The sequence below is a fragment of the Nematolebias whitei genome, chromosome 15, assembly GCF_014905685.2.
Source record: "Nematolebias whitei isolate Nwh7 chromosome 15, NemWhi1, whole genome shotgun sequence".
Lineage (NCBI taxonomy): Eukaryota > Metazoa > Chordata > Actinopteri > Cyprinodontiformes > Rivulidae > Nematolebias > Nematolebias whitei.
Genome location: NC_056512.1, coordinates 6,539,657 through 6,551,963, shown reverse-complemented (window position 1 = coordinate 6,551,963; position 12,307 = coordinate 6,539,657). Strand labels below are relative to the sequence as shown.

The 12,307-nt window shown below is 42.7% G+C and overlaps 1 protein-coding gene across 1 annotated transcript in view; it reads right to left on the bottom strand.

Moving 5' to 3' along the window:
• Positions 1–276: 276 nt before the first annotated feature.
• glyr1 (glyoxylate reductase 1 homolog (Arabidopsis)) overlaps positions 277–12,307 on the bottom strand; it is a gene marked incomplete in the record, with an annotated part of 55,712 nt that continues 43,681 nt past the window's right edge. The window contains 4 exon segments of the mRNA XM_037688792.1: positions 277–1,357; positions 9,567–9,691; positions 9,989–10,168; positions 11,693–11,855. Coding sequence (XP_037544720.1) covers positions 1,283–1,357; positions 9,567–9,691; positions 9,989–10,168; positions 11,693–11,855 — 543 coding nt within the window.

Below are 12,307 nucleotides of genomic sequence, written 5' to 3'. Positions count from 1 at the left end.
AGCTCAAAAGGGATTAGGGCCAAGGTAAAAGATATATAAATAAAATAATTCTATCAGAAAAAAGTCAGAATTGTAAAAAAATATTTACTTTTCACCACCGTGTCTGTTATCCTCTTCCGTAGATAATATAATGTGGATTGTGAAATTATTTAAGGCTTTAGTTGTATCCTGTGTCTAAATGGCCCAATAAATGTAAAATAACAAATTACTTTTGAATAAATTTTTGGTATCTTTGTATTAGTTGAAATAAAGACATTAATTTTTTGTTTATGAACATCAGATGAAATTGATTTTTATTGGTCACTTCAGGTTTGTGTAAAACATTGTGAACTAGTTGTACAGTTGAGATGTGCTCAGCTGAAGCTCAAACAGACCTGTTAGAGATCTGGACTCAGGTTCTGATGGGCTGTTCATGAAAATGTAACAAGAACCAGACCAAAGTGAGTTTGTAACAGTTTCACCAAAGCTCAGCTGAATGAGTTGAAATCCATAAAAAAAACACAAAGGGAATTTTTAATAGTCTTTCTCATCTTTTATCAGCATCCCAAAGGAGAAAGATTACTGACAATGGGGCTCAATTATTAACTTAAAGACAACTTAAATAGATGATCAGAGCAGTAAAATGAGAACTCTTCCAAACTAAAGAAATGATGTTAAATGTGAAAATCACACATTTTGTTGAAAAGAACAATCTATCCTTACTGCATTTGAAGGCCTAAATACACATTACTCTGATGAAACACAGGAAGAAGCAGCTGTGGTGATGCTGCACCAACAGCTGAAATAAATACAGATGAAGCACAGGGGAGGGGGGGCAAAGGTTAAGGCAATGCAGCGGCATGCTCTTGGTGGGGTCGTTTCCTCACCGACTTCTAAACATTAAAAGAAAAGATTACACTCAATTAAATACACAGCAAAGAAAAGAAGACATTTTTAGGCTTTCTGTTTTCACAACAGCTGACAGCAGTTTGTGGGACTGGACCCCCCACAGCACATTGCCCAGACTTGATGCCTGTCATTGAAACTGCAGTAGTGAACCTCATCAGGAGCACGTCTATCCTCCCAGTATGGTCAGTGCAACGCTCAAGGTGGCCTCTTAAAAAAACGAAAAGTACAACTCAAAGGGCGACGGTCCCAGGACTTGAGGGGGGGTGGGGGTGTAACGTGGCTAGCACTGGGGCTAAATGAAAACAGACCCACTAAAACTTCAAATAAAATTCATTAAAGACAAAAGAAAGAAGTGATTAAAGACTGTGGTCCAGAGGATGGGTCACACCTGGCTCTAGTGGATGTAGGCTCTGTAGACCGCAGAGATGTCGTTGTCTGACTGGTCCAGGGCTTTAGCCCTCTTGTAAACCTGCAGAGTCACAGAAAATCTCTTACTCTTTTCATCCTCAATATATTTATTCACGTGCAAACAATCATCCACACTCAGATTCATGTGTTGTGAGCATTAAGTGATGTGATTGGAACAAAAAGACTCCTGTTCAGTTTCATCAGTCCCAGAATCTGTCCAGGTCCTCCTTTTTGTTTTCCTGTCAGTAGTGGAGCTTCCTGCATCTTCCTCCATCATTAACAGATGGTGCCATCAGAAACAGGTGTGTTAGACTTTACTTCAAATACTTCTGGATGCTTTCCTTTTTCTACCATCCCCATTATCTGTCTGATCAACCTGTGGTTGCATTGTTACACCTCAGTGCTGCATTTGATACAGTTGATCACAATATTTTATTACAGAGGCTTGAATATGATGTTGGGATTACAGAAACAGCTCTAAAATTGGTTTAAATCATATCTGTCTGATAGATTCCAGTTTGTAAATATAAATAATCTTCTACACCAAAGTTATTCATGGAGTTCCTCAGGGTTCCGTGCTTTGACCAATACTCTTTACTTTATATATGCTTCCATTAGGTAAAGTTATTAAACAACATGGGATAAATGTTCATCGTTATGCTGATGATACAGTTATATTTGTCCATTAAACCCAATGAATCCAATCAGCTACTTAGACTACAAGCATGTCTTAAAGACATAAAAACCTGGATGACCCTTAATTTTCTCCTTTAACACAGACAACACTGAGGTTTTGGTTTTTGAACCTGAGCATCTTAGGAATACATTTTTCAGTTTTTCGTCCTCAGATGACATTAATCTGTCCTCCAGCTCTAATGTTAAAAATCTTGGTGTTATTTTTGATCAGGACATGTCTTTTATCCCCCACATTAGAAACGTTACCAAAACTGCTTTCCTCGCTAAGATTAAAAACATCTCATCTAAAAATGATACAGAAAAACCGGTCCATACATTTAGGATGGACTATTGCAGTGGTTTTTTATCTTAACCTTAAGAAAATGGAAATGTTTGTAAAAGCTCCATTTAGAACTAGTCTGAAGGAACGTTGCGTTCTATTTCAGGGAATAAGATTGAGGAATTGCCTTGATATCACCATAAAAATTTATAAAGACAATTTATTTGTTTAAAAAGATGATTAAGTTAAAATTGTTGGGAAAGTATGGTGCCATGTGAAGGATATCTAATATTTTTTGTTTTCACTTTGGAGACTGTTCAATTTTAAGTTGTTATTCATTTGTAGTTTTTTTTTAAAAATAAGGGGCAGATATAAGAATTTTCTTTTTTTTGCATCCTTTTCATTCAGCGTTTTTCTTTTTAATGGATTTGTTTTGTTTCTTTTGTTTATTTGAAATGAATGAATAAATAAATAAATCTGGGTGTCCAAAAACTTCTTTAAAAAGTCTTGCATTCATCCAAAATGCTGCTGCCCCACCTTGAAGCTATCTGTCACTCCTTCAGCACATTTCACCACTGTCCTGCTGTCTTCATACATGTCCTGCTGTCTTCATACATGTCCTGTACCAGTCTAACACATTCCTCTGCCACTCCCGATTTCTTCATGTAATACCACACCTCCTCCCTCAGCACTCTGTCATATGCTTTTTCTAAATCCCCAAAGACACAATGAAGTTCTTTCTGACCCGCTCTGTACTTCTCCATCAGCATTCTCAAAGCAAAGAGGAGAACTATCTCTGGTTCTCTTTCTTGGCATGAAACCATACTGCTGCTCACAGTCACCTCTCGTCCAAGTCTTGTTTCCACAACTCTCTCCCAGATCTTCATTGTGTGACTCATCAACTTAAATCTCATGTAGTTGCTACAACTCTGTACATCACCCTTGTTCTTAAAAATGGGCACCAGCACACTTCTTCTCCATTCCTCAGGCATTTTCTCACCCTCATATATGTCATTGAATATTTGAGTCAAAAACCTCACTGCAATCTCTTAAAGACATTTCCAAACCTTCACTGGTATGTCATCAGGTCCTACTGCCGTCCCCTTCTTCATTCTTTTCAGAGCTTTCCGGACTTCACCCTCACTAATCTACTTCCTGGTCCACAGTTTCTATGACCTCTACTCATCTTTCTCTTTCATTCTCTTCTATCATTAGCTCCTCAAAGTACTCCTTCCATCTTCCCATCACACTCTCCTCTCTTGTTAGAACATTACAATTCCTATCTTTAACAAGTCTAACCTGCTGCACATCCTTTCCAGCCTGATCCCTCTTTCTCACAAATTGGTACAAGTCCTTCTTGCCCTCTTTAGTGTCCAGTCTCCCATACAACTCATCAAACACCTTCCACTTTGCCTTAGCTACCTCCTTCTTTGTCCCATCTCCTCCTGTCTTCACTCTTCAGTCTCTCACTGTCATATTTCTTCTTGGCTAATCTCTTTCTTTGAATGGAATCCTGCACTTCACTATTCCACCACCAGGTTTCCTAATCATCCATTCTCTGTCCAGATGACACACCAAGTACCTTCCTACCTGTCTCTCTAATTACTGTTGCTGTAGTAGTCCAGTCATTTGGAAGCCCTTTCTTACTACCAAGAGCCTTTAACAGCTCCTATCTGAATTTCTCACAACATTCTTCCTTCTTCAGCTTCCACCATTTGGTCTTCTTCTCTGATTTTACTCTTTTTCCTCTTCTTCACAGCAACAGTCTTTCTACACACAACCATCAGGTGCTGTCTGGCCACGTTCTCCCCTGCCACAACCTTACAGTCTCCAATCTCCCTCAGATTTCCTCTTCTACAGAGAATGTAGTCGACCTGCGTACTCCCTCCTCCACTCTAATAGGTCACTTTATGTTAACAAGAAAGTCCATGCTCAATAATCCAGGTATACAATCCAACATTTTTCAGTCAGGTCATCTGGGCAGTTTGTTTTTTTGTGCTGAAACGTTTTGCATTCGATCTGGAAGGCTTCATCAGTCAAGGAAACACAACGAAACTGATTCTTCACCCAACAGCTTACTCCAAAGTGGAACAAACCAGTCTTGACCGTGATAAGATGGTCTCTTTGGTACGCCCCCTCCTACATTGCCGGCGCTCTTCCTTGTTGACAGTCGTGTCAAACAGGTTGAAAACTTTACTGTATGTCACTTTATGTTCCTCCCTCTTTTGGAAATAAGTGTTGACTACAGCCATTTCCATTCTCTTGGAAAAATCCAACACCATCTGTCTTTCCTGGTTTCTTTCCTTGATACCAAACCTGCCCATCACTTCCTCAACCCCCCACCCCCGATTCCTTCACAAACATGTCCATTCAGGTCTGCTCCGATCACCACTCTCTCCTCCCTGGGAATACTCTCTATCACTTCATCCAGATTTTCCTGATGCATGCTCAATAATCCAGGTAGAAAAATCTAAAAAAGTTAAATCTGGTCCTCTGGACATTCAAAAAACAAAACAAAGCAAAACAACAAAAAAATGTAGAAACGTTTCGTCTTTCATCCAAAAGACTTCCTCAGTCTGAGGTGCTGTATTCAGCTCAGTCTTTGGGTGCATTCACACCAGCCCTGTTTAGTCCGCTTTAATCGAACTCTAGCTCGTTTTCCTAGGATGTCCGGTTCGTTTGGGGAGGTGTGAACGCACCATCGAACTCTGTCACGGAACAAAAAGGCGAACTCTGGCCCGGGCTAAAACCTAGGTCTCGGTCCGGTAGAAGAGAACTCCAGCGCGGTTCGAGTGCAGTGTGAATGTAAACAGACCGGGCCCCGCTCCGCAGGGTAAACAAACACGCATTTCTCTTACCTTATATGGAGCCGTCAGCCGCCTTGTGTGAAAAATAACATTCTCCATGGTCTTCTGCCTCATCTTCTGCTCATGCTGACTCCATTTTTGAAAAATGACAAAATATAACTCCTAAAACTGATAAAACTTGATGCCACTCCGTTTTTGTTTTTATTTCCAGAAGAAGAAGTGTCTTCAAAGGCTTTTGTGTTGTTTCTTTCAGTAGTTCTTGGTGCAGCGCCCCCACAGGCAAGCGGGGGAACAGGTTGGTTCAACAGGTTGGCTCGACTGCACAGTGCAGTGTGAATGCAAATGCACCAGCTCAAATGTAAACAAAATGTCATGAATATTGGTCCCCAACCGAACCGAGTCTACCAGACTATCGGTTGTGAAAACAACCTTATAAACAGCACCTTCTCAGAGTGGATCAACCAGTTTTGCTGCTGACAACCAAAACAAGCTGCTCACATGGTCAAGAAGGACCATCAGCCTAACAATGGATCATTAGCACACTGATGGCTGTTTACTATTCACAGGAGGCTGAGTGATAATAGCAATCACAGCATTGTAAGAGGGGGACAGTTGAACACGTAGACCTCCACCCCTGTTTAATGATGGACGATTTCTTTTCACAAAGATGGCCTCCTTTAAGCCCCCAGTATACTGCCACGTACATCCATACGCAGAGGTATGCATGTACGTACGCAGAGGTACGTGCGTACCCCCCAGCGTACCCTCCGTGCAAAGCTCAAATTTTTACGACCGCGTACGCGGTGTCGCACAATAAACTGCCCGGCGACGGACTGTTTTGTATGCGACACCAATGTAATAAATTCCCCTTCTTCATCCCTGATCTGGCCTTTTCTTTTGTTTTTTTTTTGTCAAGAGGCAGTGATCTCTTCCTCCTCCGTTGATGCCATGAAATGGTGAGAAATGGAGGAATTTGTCACGAGCGAATTAAACTCAGGTCCAGCGTGGCTGCGAGAGGGTCTGGAGATTTCCTGGTGGGCTGGTCTGATGTGCGGGCTGTAAAGCCAGCGCTGTTTTTTTTTTTTTTTTTTTTTAGATCTTTTTATTAACAACATATAAACACAGAACACAGCTGTGGCGGAGGCTGCCAGCGCTCACTTTTTTTTCTTTTTTCCAACCTGTCAATCAATCCAGTAGGCATGTCAGCAAATGACCAATCGCGACCTCAATTTGTCCCAAAGGTAAACGCCCCTCGTCTGTGAAGCTGCTCTGCAGCTGCTCGGGGTGTACGCTGGAGTATCATGTCTGAACCCTCTGCATACAGTACACTCAAACTATCGTTCCCCTCTATCCAGGATGTGAACATCTTCATCCTTGAAAGAGTGACCGCTGGCCTGGAGATGAGTGTAGACCGCAGAGTCCTGGCCTGATGATGTTGATCTTCTGTGCTGGATCATCCTTTTGGCTAGTGGCTGTATAGTTTCCCCGATGTAAGACTGATCACAGCCCTCTTGACACTTAACAGCATACACAATATTACTCTGTTTGTGCCGGGGGACTGGATCTTTGGGATGAACCAGTCTTTGCCGTAATGTACTTTGGAGTTTAAAAGCCACTGGGACGTTATGTTTAGAAAATAAACGTCTCAGTTTCTTTGATACTCCCGCAACATACGGAATGACCACTGGTCTGGGATCCTCCTTTTCACCTGATGGCTGACTGGAATCCTGTTTGGGTTTCTTCTCTGCTTTCAGGAAGGCCCAGTTAGGATATCCACATTGCTCTAGAGCCTGTCTTGAGTGGGATTTCTCCTTCTGCCTGGCTCCTGAGTTAGTGGGGACGCTGTCTGCTCTGTGGTACAGAGTCCTGATGACTCCTAAGTTGTGCGTCAAAGGGTGATGGGAGTCAAATTGCAAATATTGGTCTGTGTGGGTGGGTTTGCGGTACACCTCAGTTTGCAAATGTCCTCTGTCAAAGACTGAGACCACACAGTCCAAGAAAGTCAACCTGCCATTTTTAACATCTTCTCGTGTGAACTTGATGTATTTATCAACAGAGTTGATGTGGTCAGTAAAATGTTGGACTTCCTGAGATTTAATTTAAACCCAGGTGTCATCAACATACCTGAACCAATGACTTGGTGGTGTCACTGAAAAGGACGTCAAGGCTCTCTTTTCTACCTCCTCCATGTACAGATTGGCCACAATAGGAGAAACTGGAGACCCCATAGCACACCCATATTTCTGCCTATAATATTGCTCCCCATATGTGAAGTAGGTTGACTGCAGGCACAGTTTCGAGTTGACACAGTTGTTCTGTGGAAAGCGTGGTCCTGCTGCTTAGAGTGGTGTCTGATTTTAATCTTAAACTGACCAATTCTACTGCATCATCAACAGGAATGCACGTAAAGGGTGATGTGACATCACAATAGACCATTGCTTCATCAGTCTCCATGATGACATCCCTCACCTTATCCACAAAGTCCATGGTGTTCTGTATGTGGTGTTCTGAGCTGCCAACTAAAGGGATGAGTACAGACGCCAGCTAGTTGGAAACATTGTAAGTGACAGAGTTAATCATGCTAACAATTGGTCTTAAAGGTACACCTTTTTTGTAGATTTTAGGTAAACCATAGGTTTGGCCTCCCCTGGGTACAGTCTGTGGTACAGAAAACGGTCAATAGCCTTATCCTGTTCTAAAATTTTCAGGCAATTCATGTAACCACTTCCTGGATCTCTTTTCAGAGGTTCACAAGTGGTTAAGTCACTAAGGTGTGTCATAACTTTCTCATGATAGTCTTTCTGGTTCAAAATCACTGTGCACCTTCCTTTGTCTGCTGGGAGAATGATGATGTTTTTGTCCTTGCTAAGAGTGGTGAGTGCGTCCCTCTCCTCTCTACTGATGTTGGAAGGTGGTGGTTTGGCATTGATGAGGCAGGCTGAAACTTTGATTCTGGGCTGTTCTGCTTCACTCTCTTTAATTTTGTTGTTGCGGATGGCTGATTCTGTGGCTATGATCATCTCCACCAGAGGAATTCTACTTGGTGCAACCGCAAAGTTCATCATTCGTCCATCATTAAACAGGGGTGGAGGCCTCCGTGTTCAACTGTCCCCCCTCTTACAATGCTGTTATTGCTAGTATCACTCAGCCTCCTGTGAATAGTAAACAGCCATGAGTGTGCTAATGATCCATTGTTAGGCTGATGGTCCTTCTTGATCATGTGAGCAGTTGGTTTAGGTTGTCAGCAGCAAAACTGGTTGATCCACTCTGAGAAGGTGCTATTTATAAGACTGAGCTGAATACAGCACCTCAGACTGAGGAAGTCTTTCGGATGAAAGACGAAATGTTTCTACATTTTTTGTTGTTTTGCTTTGTTGTTTTTTGAATGTCCAGAGGACCAGATTTAACTTTTTTAGAAACATCCAGATTCTTCCTAAATTTGTCTTTCTCTTTTACATCACATCCAACCTGTGGAGCATAACCACTGATGTTGTTTAGAATCAGACCTTCTACTTCTCCCTTCAGGCACATCACTCTATGTAACACTCTCTTCACCTCTACTACATTATTTGCCAACTCCTACATCAGGACCACCCCTACTCTATTTCTCTTTCTATCCTCACCATGGTAAAACAGTTTGAACCCTGCTCCAATGTTGCGAGCCTTGTTGCCTTTCCACTTGGTCTCTTGGACACCAAACATCTACCTTCCTTCTCTGCATCAGGTCAGCCAGCTCTCTACCTTTGCCTGTCATTGTTCCCACATTTAGAGTTGCAGCCCTCAGTCCTACATTCTTCACTTTCCTCTTCTCCCTCTGTCTCCTGACACGTTTCCCTCCTTGTGGTCTTTGACTAACAGTAGTACAATTTCCACCAGCACCCTGTTTGCCAACAGCACCGGTGGCAGTCGTTCACCTGGGCCTCGACTGATCCGGTATGTTTTCTCTTTAATGAACTCGCATTATAGTTTTGGCTTAAGTGTTTTACGTCAGATGCCCTTCACGATACAACCTTCACCCTACCACTTACTAAAAGCATGTAAATATATTTTAAGACAGTTGCTTTTCACAAGAAATAAATTTTCAATGAGATACAAGAGGACCAGGTCTGTATTGGGATGTAACTGGACACACAGGCCATAGTTTAGGACGTCCCTTGGTTTTAGTTCACCAGGAAAAAAACAAAAACAAATGTCGAATGCTGGTTGCTTTTGCTTCAGGTTAGGTTTCCTGTCTCAGTTACAAAGTTTAGCAGAGGTAAACACAGAACAAAGACACCAAAAACTGCCTAGTCATGAATCATTCATTGACCCCCAACATTGGAACTGCGGTTGTTTGGACCAACTGTATGTACAGTTACACCCCTTTGCAAAACAACAAACTGTGGTTAATGTAGAAAAGTCCAAGAGTCACATTTTCCTCTACACTATTTGCAATAAATATTTTCTCGCATATGTAAAATATTATTTATTTAAATTATTTCAAGAATAACTAATATAAAGAGTTGTACCTCATTGGCAGCTGCAGCCATTGGGGTTGGATGGTTGGCCATGTCACCCATGGAGATGGCTAGCCTCAGGTCCTTTTGAATGTGTTTCAAATAGTAGTCTGGTTTAAAGTTGCCCTGCAAAATATCTGACAGAAACAAAAGAAAAGGTCAACACCCTATCTTCAAATGTAAAGGGCAGTACACTTCAGGGTTAGGCAACTGGACAAAAATATTAATCAATGATAGTTTGTTTTTGATGGTTTAACTTCTTTTATGAGTTTTGATCTGTTGAAAACAGTAGAATTTAAATCTTAAGCAGACAGCTTTTACACCGATTGTGTGCAGTCCACCTCAGTCAGTCTTTTAAACATCTCAAAGTAAGGTATCCTGCAACCACAATGCACATCAACTAGCAGGTTACTTTGGAGTCCTACAGTTCTCACTTTGACATTTCTGGTCCACAAAGGTGCTAGCCATCTGGCCCTGGCACAGGATGTCCAGGAAGGTCTGCTGCGATTGGCCAGTGGCCTGGGCCAGAGTGAGCCCCTCTGCAATGGTGGCCATGAAGCTGCCCTGGACCATGTTCAGGATCAGCATCATTTTTGATGCATTGCCTGCTTCGCCTGGAAACACAAAGACACGTTTCCTTACACAAAAAGGCAGAAAAATACGAATGGTTATAATTCAATTCATCGTTTTTTTTCAGGCTAAAAGTTCTGAATTGCCAATACCTGATGAAAACCAGGACATCCTGTTGTTCTGCTAATAACAACCATCTGGGTATACATGGTCAAACACAAGAGTCATTTGCAGTATTATTTTTACATTTTTATTATTACCTGTCACCAGAATGTGGGTGTTCTGTCTCTTTGGCCAAGGACTATGTGTGAAGTGTGCACATATAGTAAAATACCTCATTAACATACTGGATGGACATGTGTGTGGCATTGAATCTGATCTCAGTTCGAGCTACAGTTCTGTCGACCAGTAGCTGGTGCTTGGCTGCCCTGGTGTTGGGGCCAACTTGTTTCTTTGTCTCTTTCAGGATTGACCTGTAGCTGCTATAATGCCTGTGTGCCGCCTCCTCCCATAGGCTTCTCCACTGTTGCTCAGTCTCAGCTCTGGGTGGATCTACCCTTAGGTTGTTTCCCTGCCATTGGTAGAACACTCTGGATGGTGTGGTGGAGAGTACTGGCTTCTGCTTCTTGAGTGGGCAAGTAGCCAGAGCTTTGAGGCATTGATTGGCAGTCAACCTTTCTGCTGTTTTGACAGTTGGCTGCTTTCTCTCCGTGTTGCCTTGTTCTTAGCTACCAGCCTCCTTCTCCATGGAGGGAAATGCTCCTTTCTGATATATATATATATATATATATATATATATATATATATATAAAATTAAGCAGCAGGAAGTACACAAGTCAACGAAAATTAGAATCTGAAAACATGTATTTTTAGTTTTAGTCAGGAAAATGTTCCATCCGGGTCAGGGAGGAGGTCTTACCCTCATCTATGGTCACGAGCTTTGGGTTGCGACTGAAAGAATGAGATCTCGGATACAAGCGGCCAAAATGAGTTTTCTCCGCAGGGTGTCTGGGCTCTCCCTTAGAGATAGGGTGAGAAGGTTGATCATCCGGGAGGGACTCAGAGTAGAGCCGCTGCTTCTCCACGTTGAGAGGAGCCAGTTCAGATGGCCCGGACACGTCCCACCGGAAAGAGGCCCAGAGGAAGACCCAGGACATGCTGGAGGGACTATATTTCTCGTCTGGCCTGGGAACGCCTCGGGATCCCCCTGGAAGAGCTGGCCCAAGTGGCTGGGGAGAGGGAAGTCTGGGCCTCCCTACTTAGGCTGCTACCCCTGCGACCCGACCCCGGATAAGCAGAAGAAAATGGATGGATGGATGGATGGATGGATGGATGTTCCATCCGTTGATTTGGAGTGTGGAAATTAAAACTGTATTGTAGCCAGCCTCTAGGGGCGTTCATTCTTTGGTTCTTTAACTTCCTGCAGCTGTCTCTTGTATATCTAATGGGTCCACAACAGTTTGTGGTGTTATGTCTCTGAAATATTCCACAAACAAAGTTTGAACTAATGACCGTTTATTTACGTCCTAATCACTGCCATGTTTTGCTGAGAGGAGCAACCAGCATACCGAGGAAGAACGAGGTCTTGCCCATGGCCTGAAAGCAGCTGCTGCAGTCCTCATACACCGTCCGGTCACCGGCCGCCAGGATCACCAACATCCCCTCGTTGGAGAGCTGCTGGCTTCCTGAAACTGGAGCCTCCAGGAAACGTCCCCCCCGTGATGTGATCACCTGACATACAAGGATAAGACAAGTGTACTTGTCAGATAAGCAGCAGCAGATTGATGTTCCTATTATAAATAATCTTGATGGTTTGGCGTGAAACAAACAACCCCCCCTCCCACACATGTAAGTAAGGGTATAACAGTATACGTGGGTGTACTGAACCGTTTCGGTACGGCACGTTCGGTTCGGTCCATGTGTGTACCGTTATTTTTTTCACTCATTAAATTTTATTAACAAGAGATTATGAGACGCGGAACTAAAATTCCTAAGCGTGTTTTAGTGCTTTTATCTTGCAGCTGGCTAGCATTAGCAGCCTAGCATCTCATTGCAGTCTCCTGTTGGGGAACATTATGGCTTTCTTGTTAAGATAAAGCCGTGTGATGATGTTGTTTCACGGAGATTGGATCTGCCGCAGCAACACGTCGAACTTGTTAACGCACTTAAAACGACATCATACG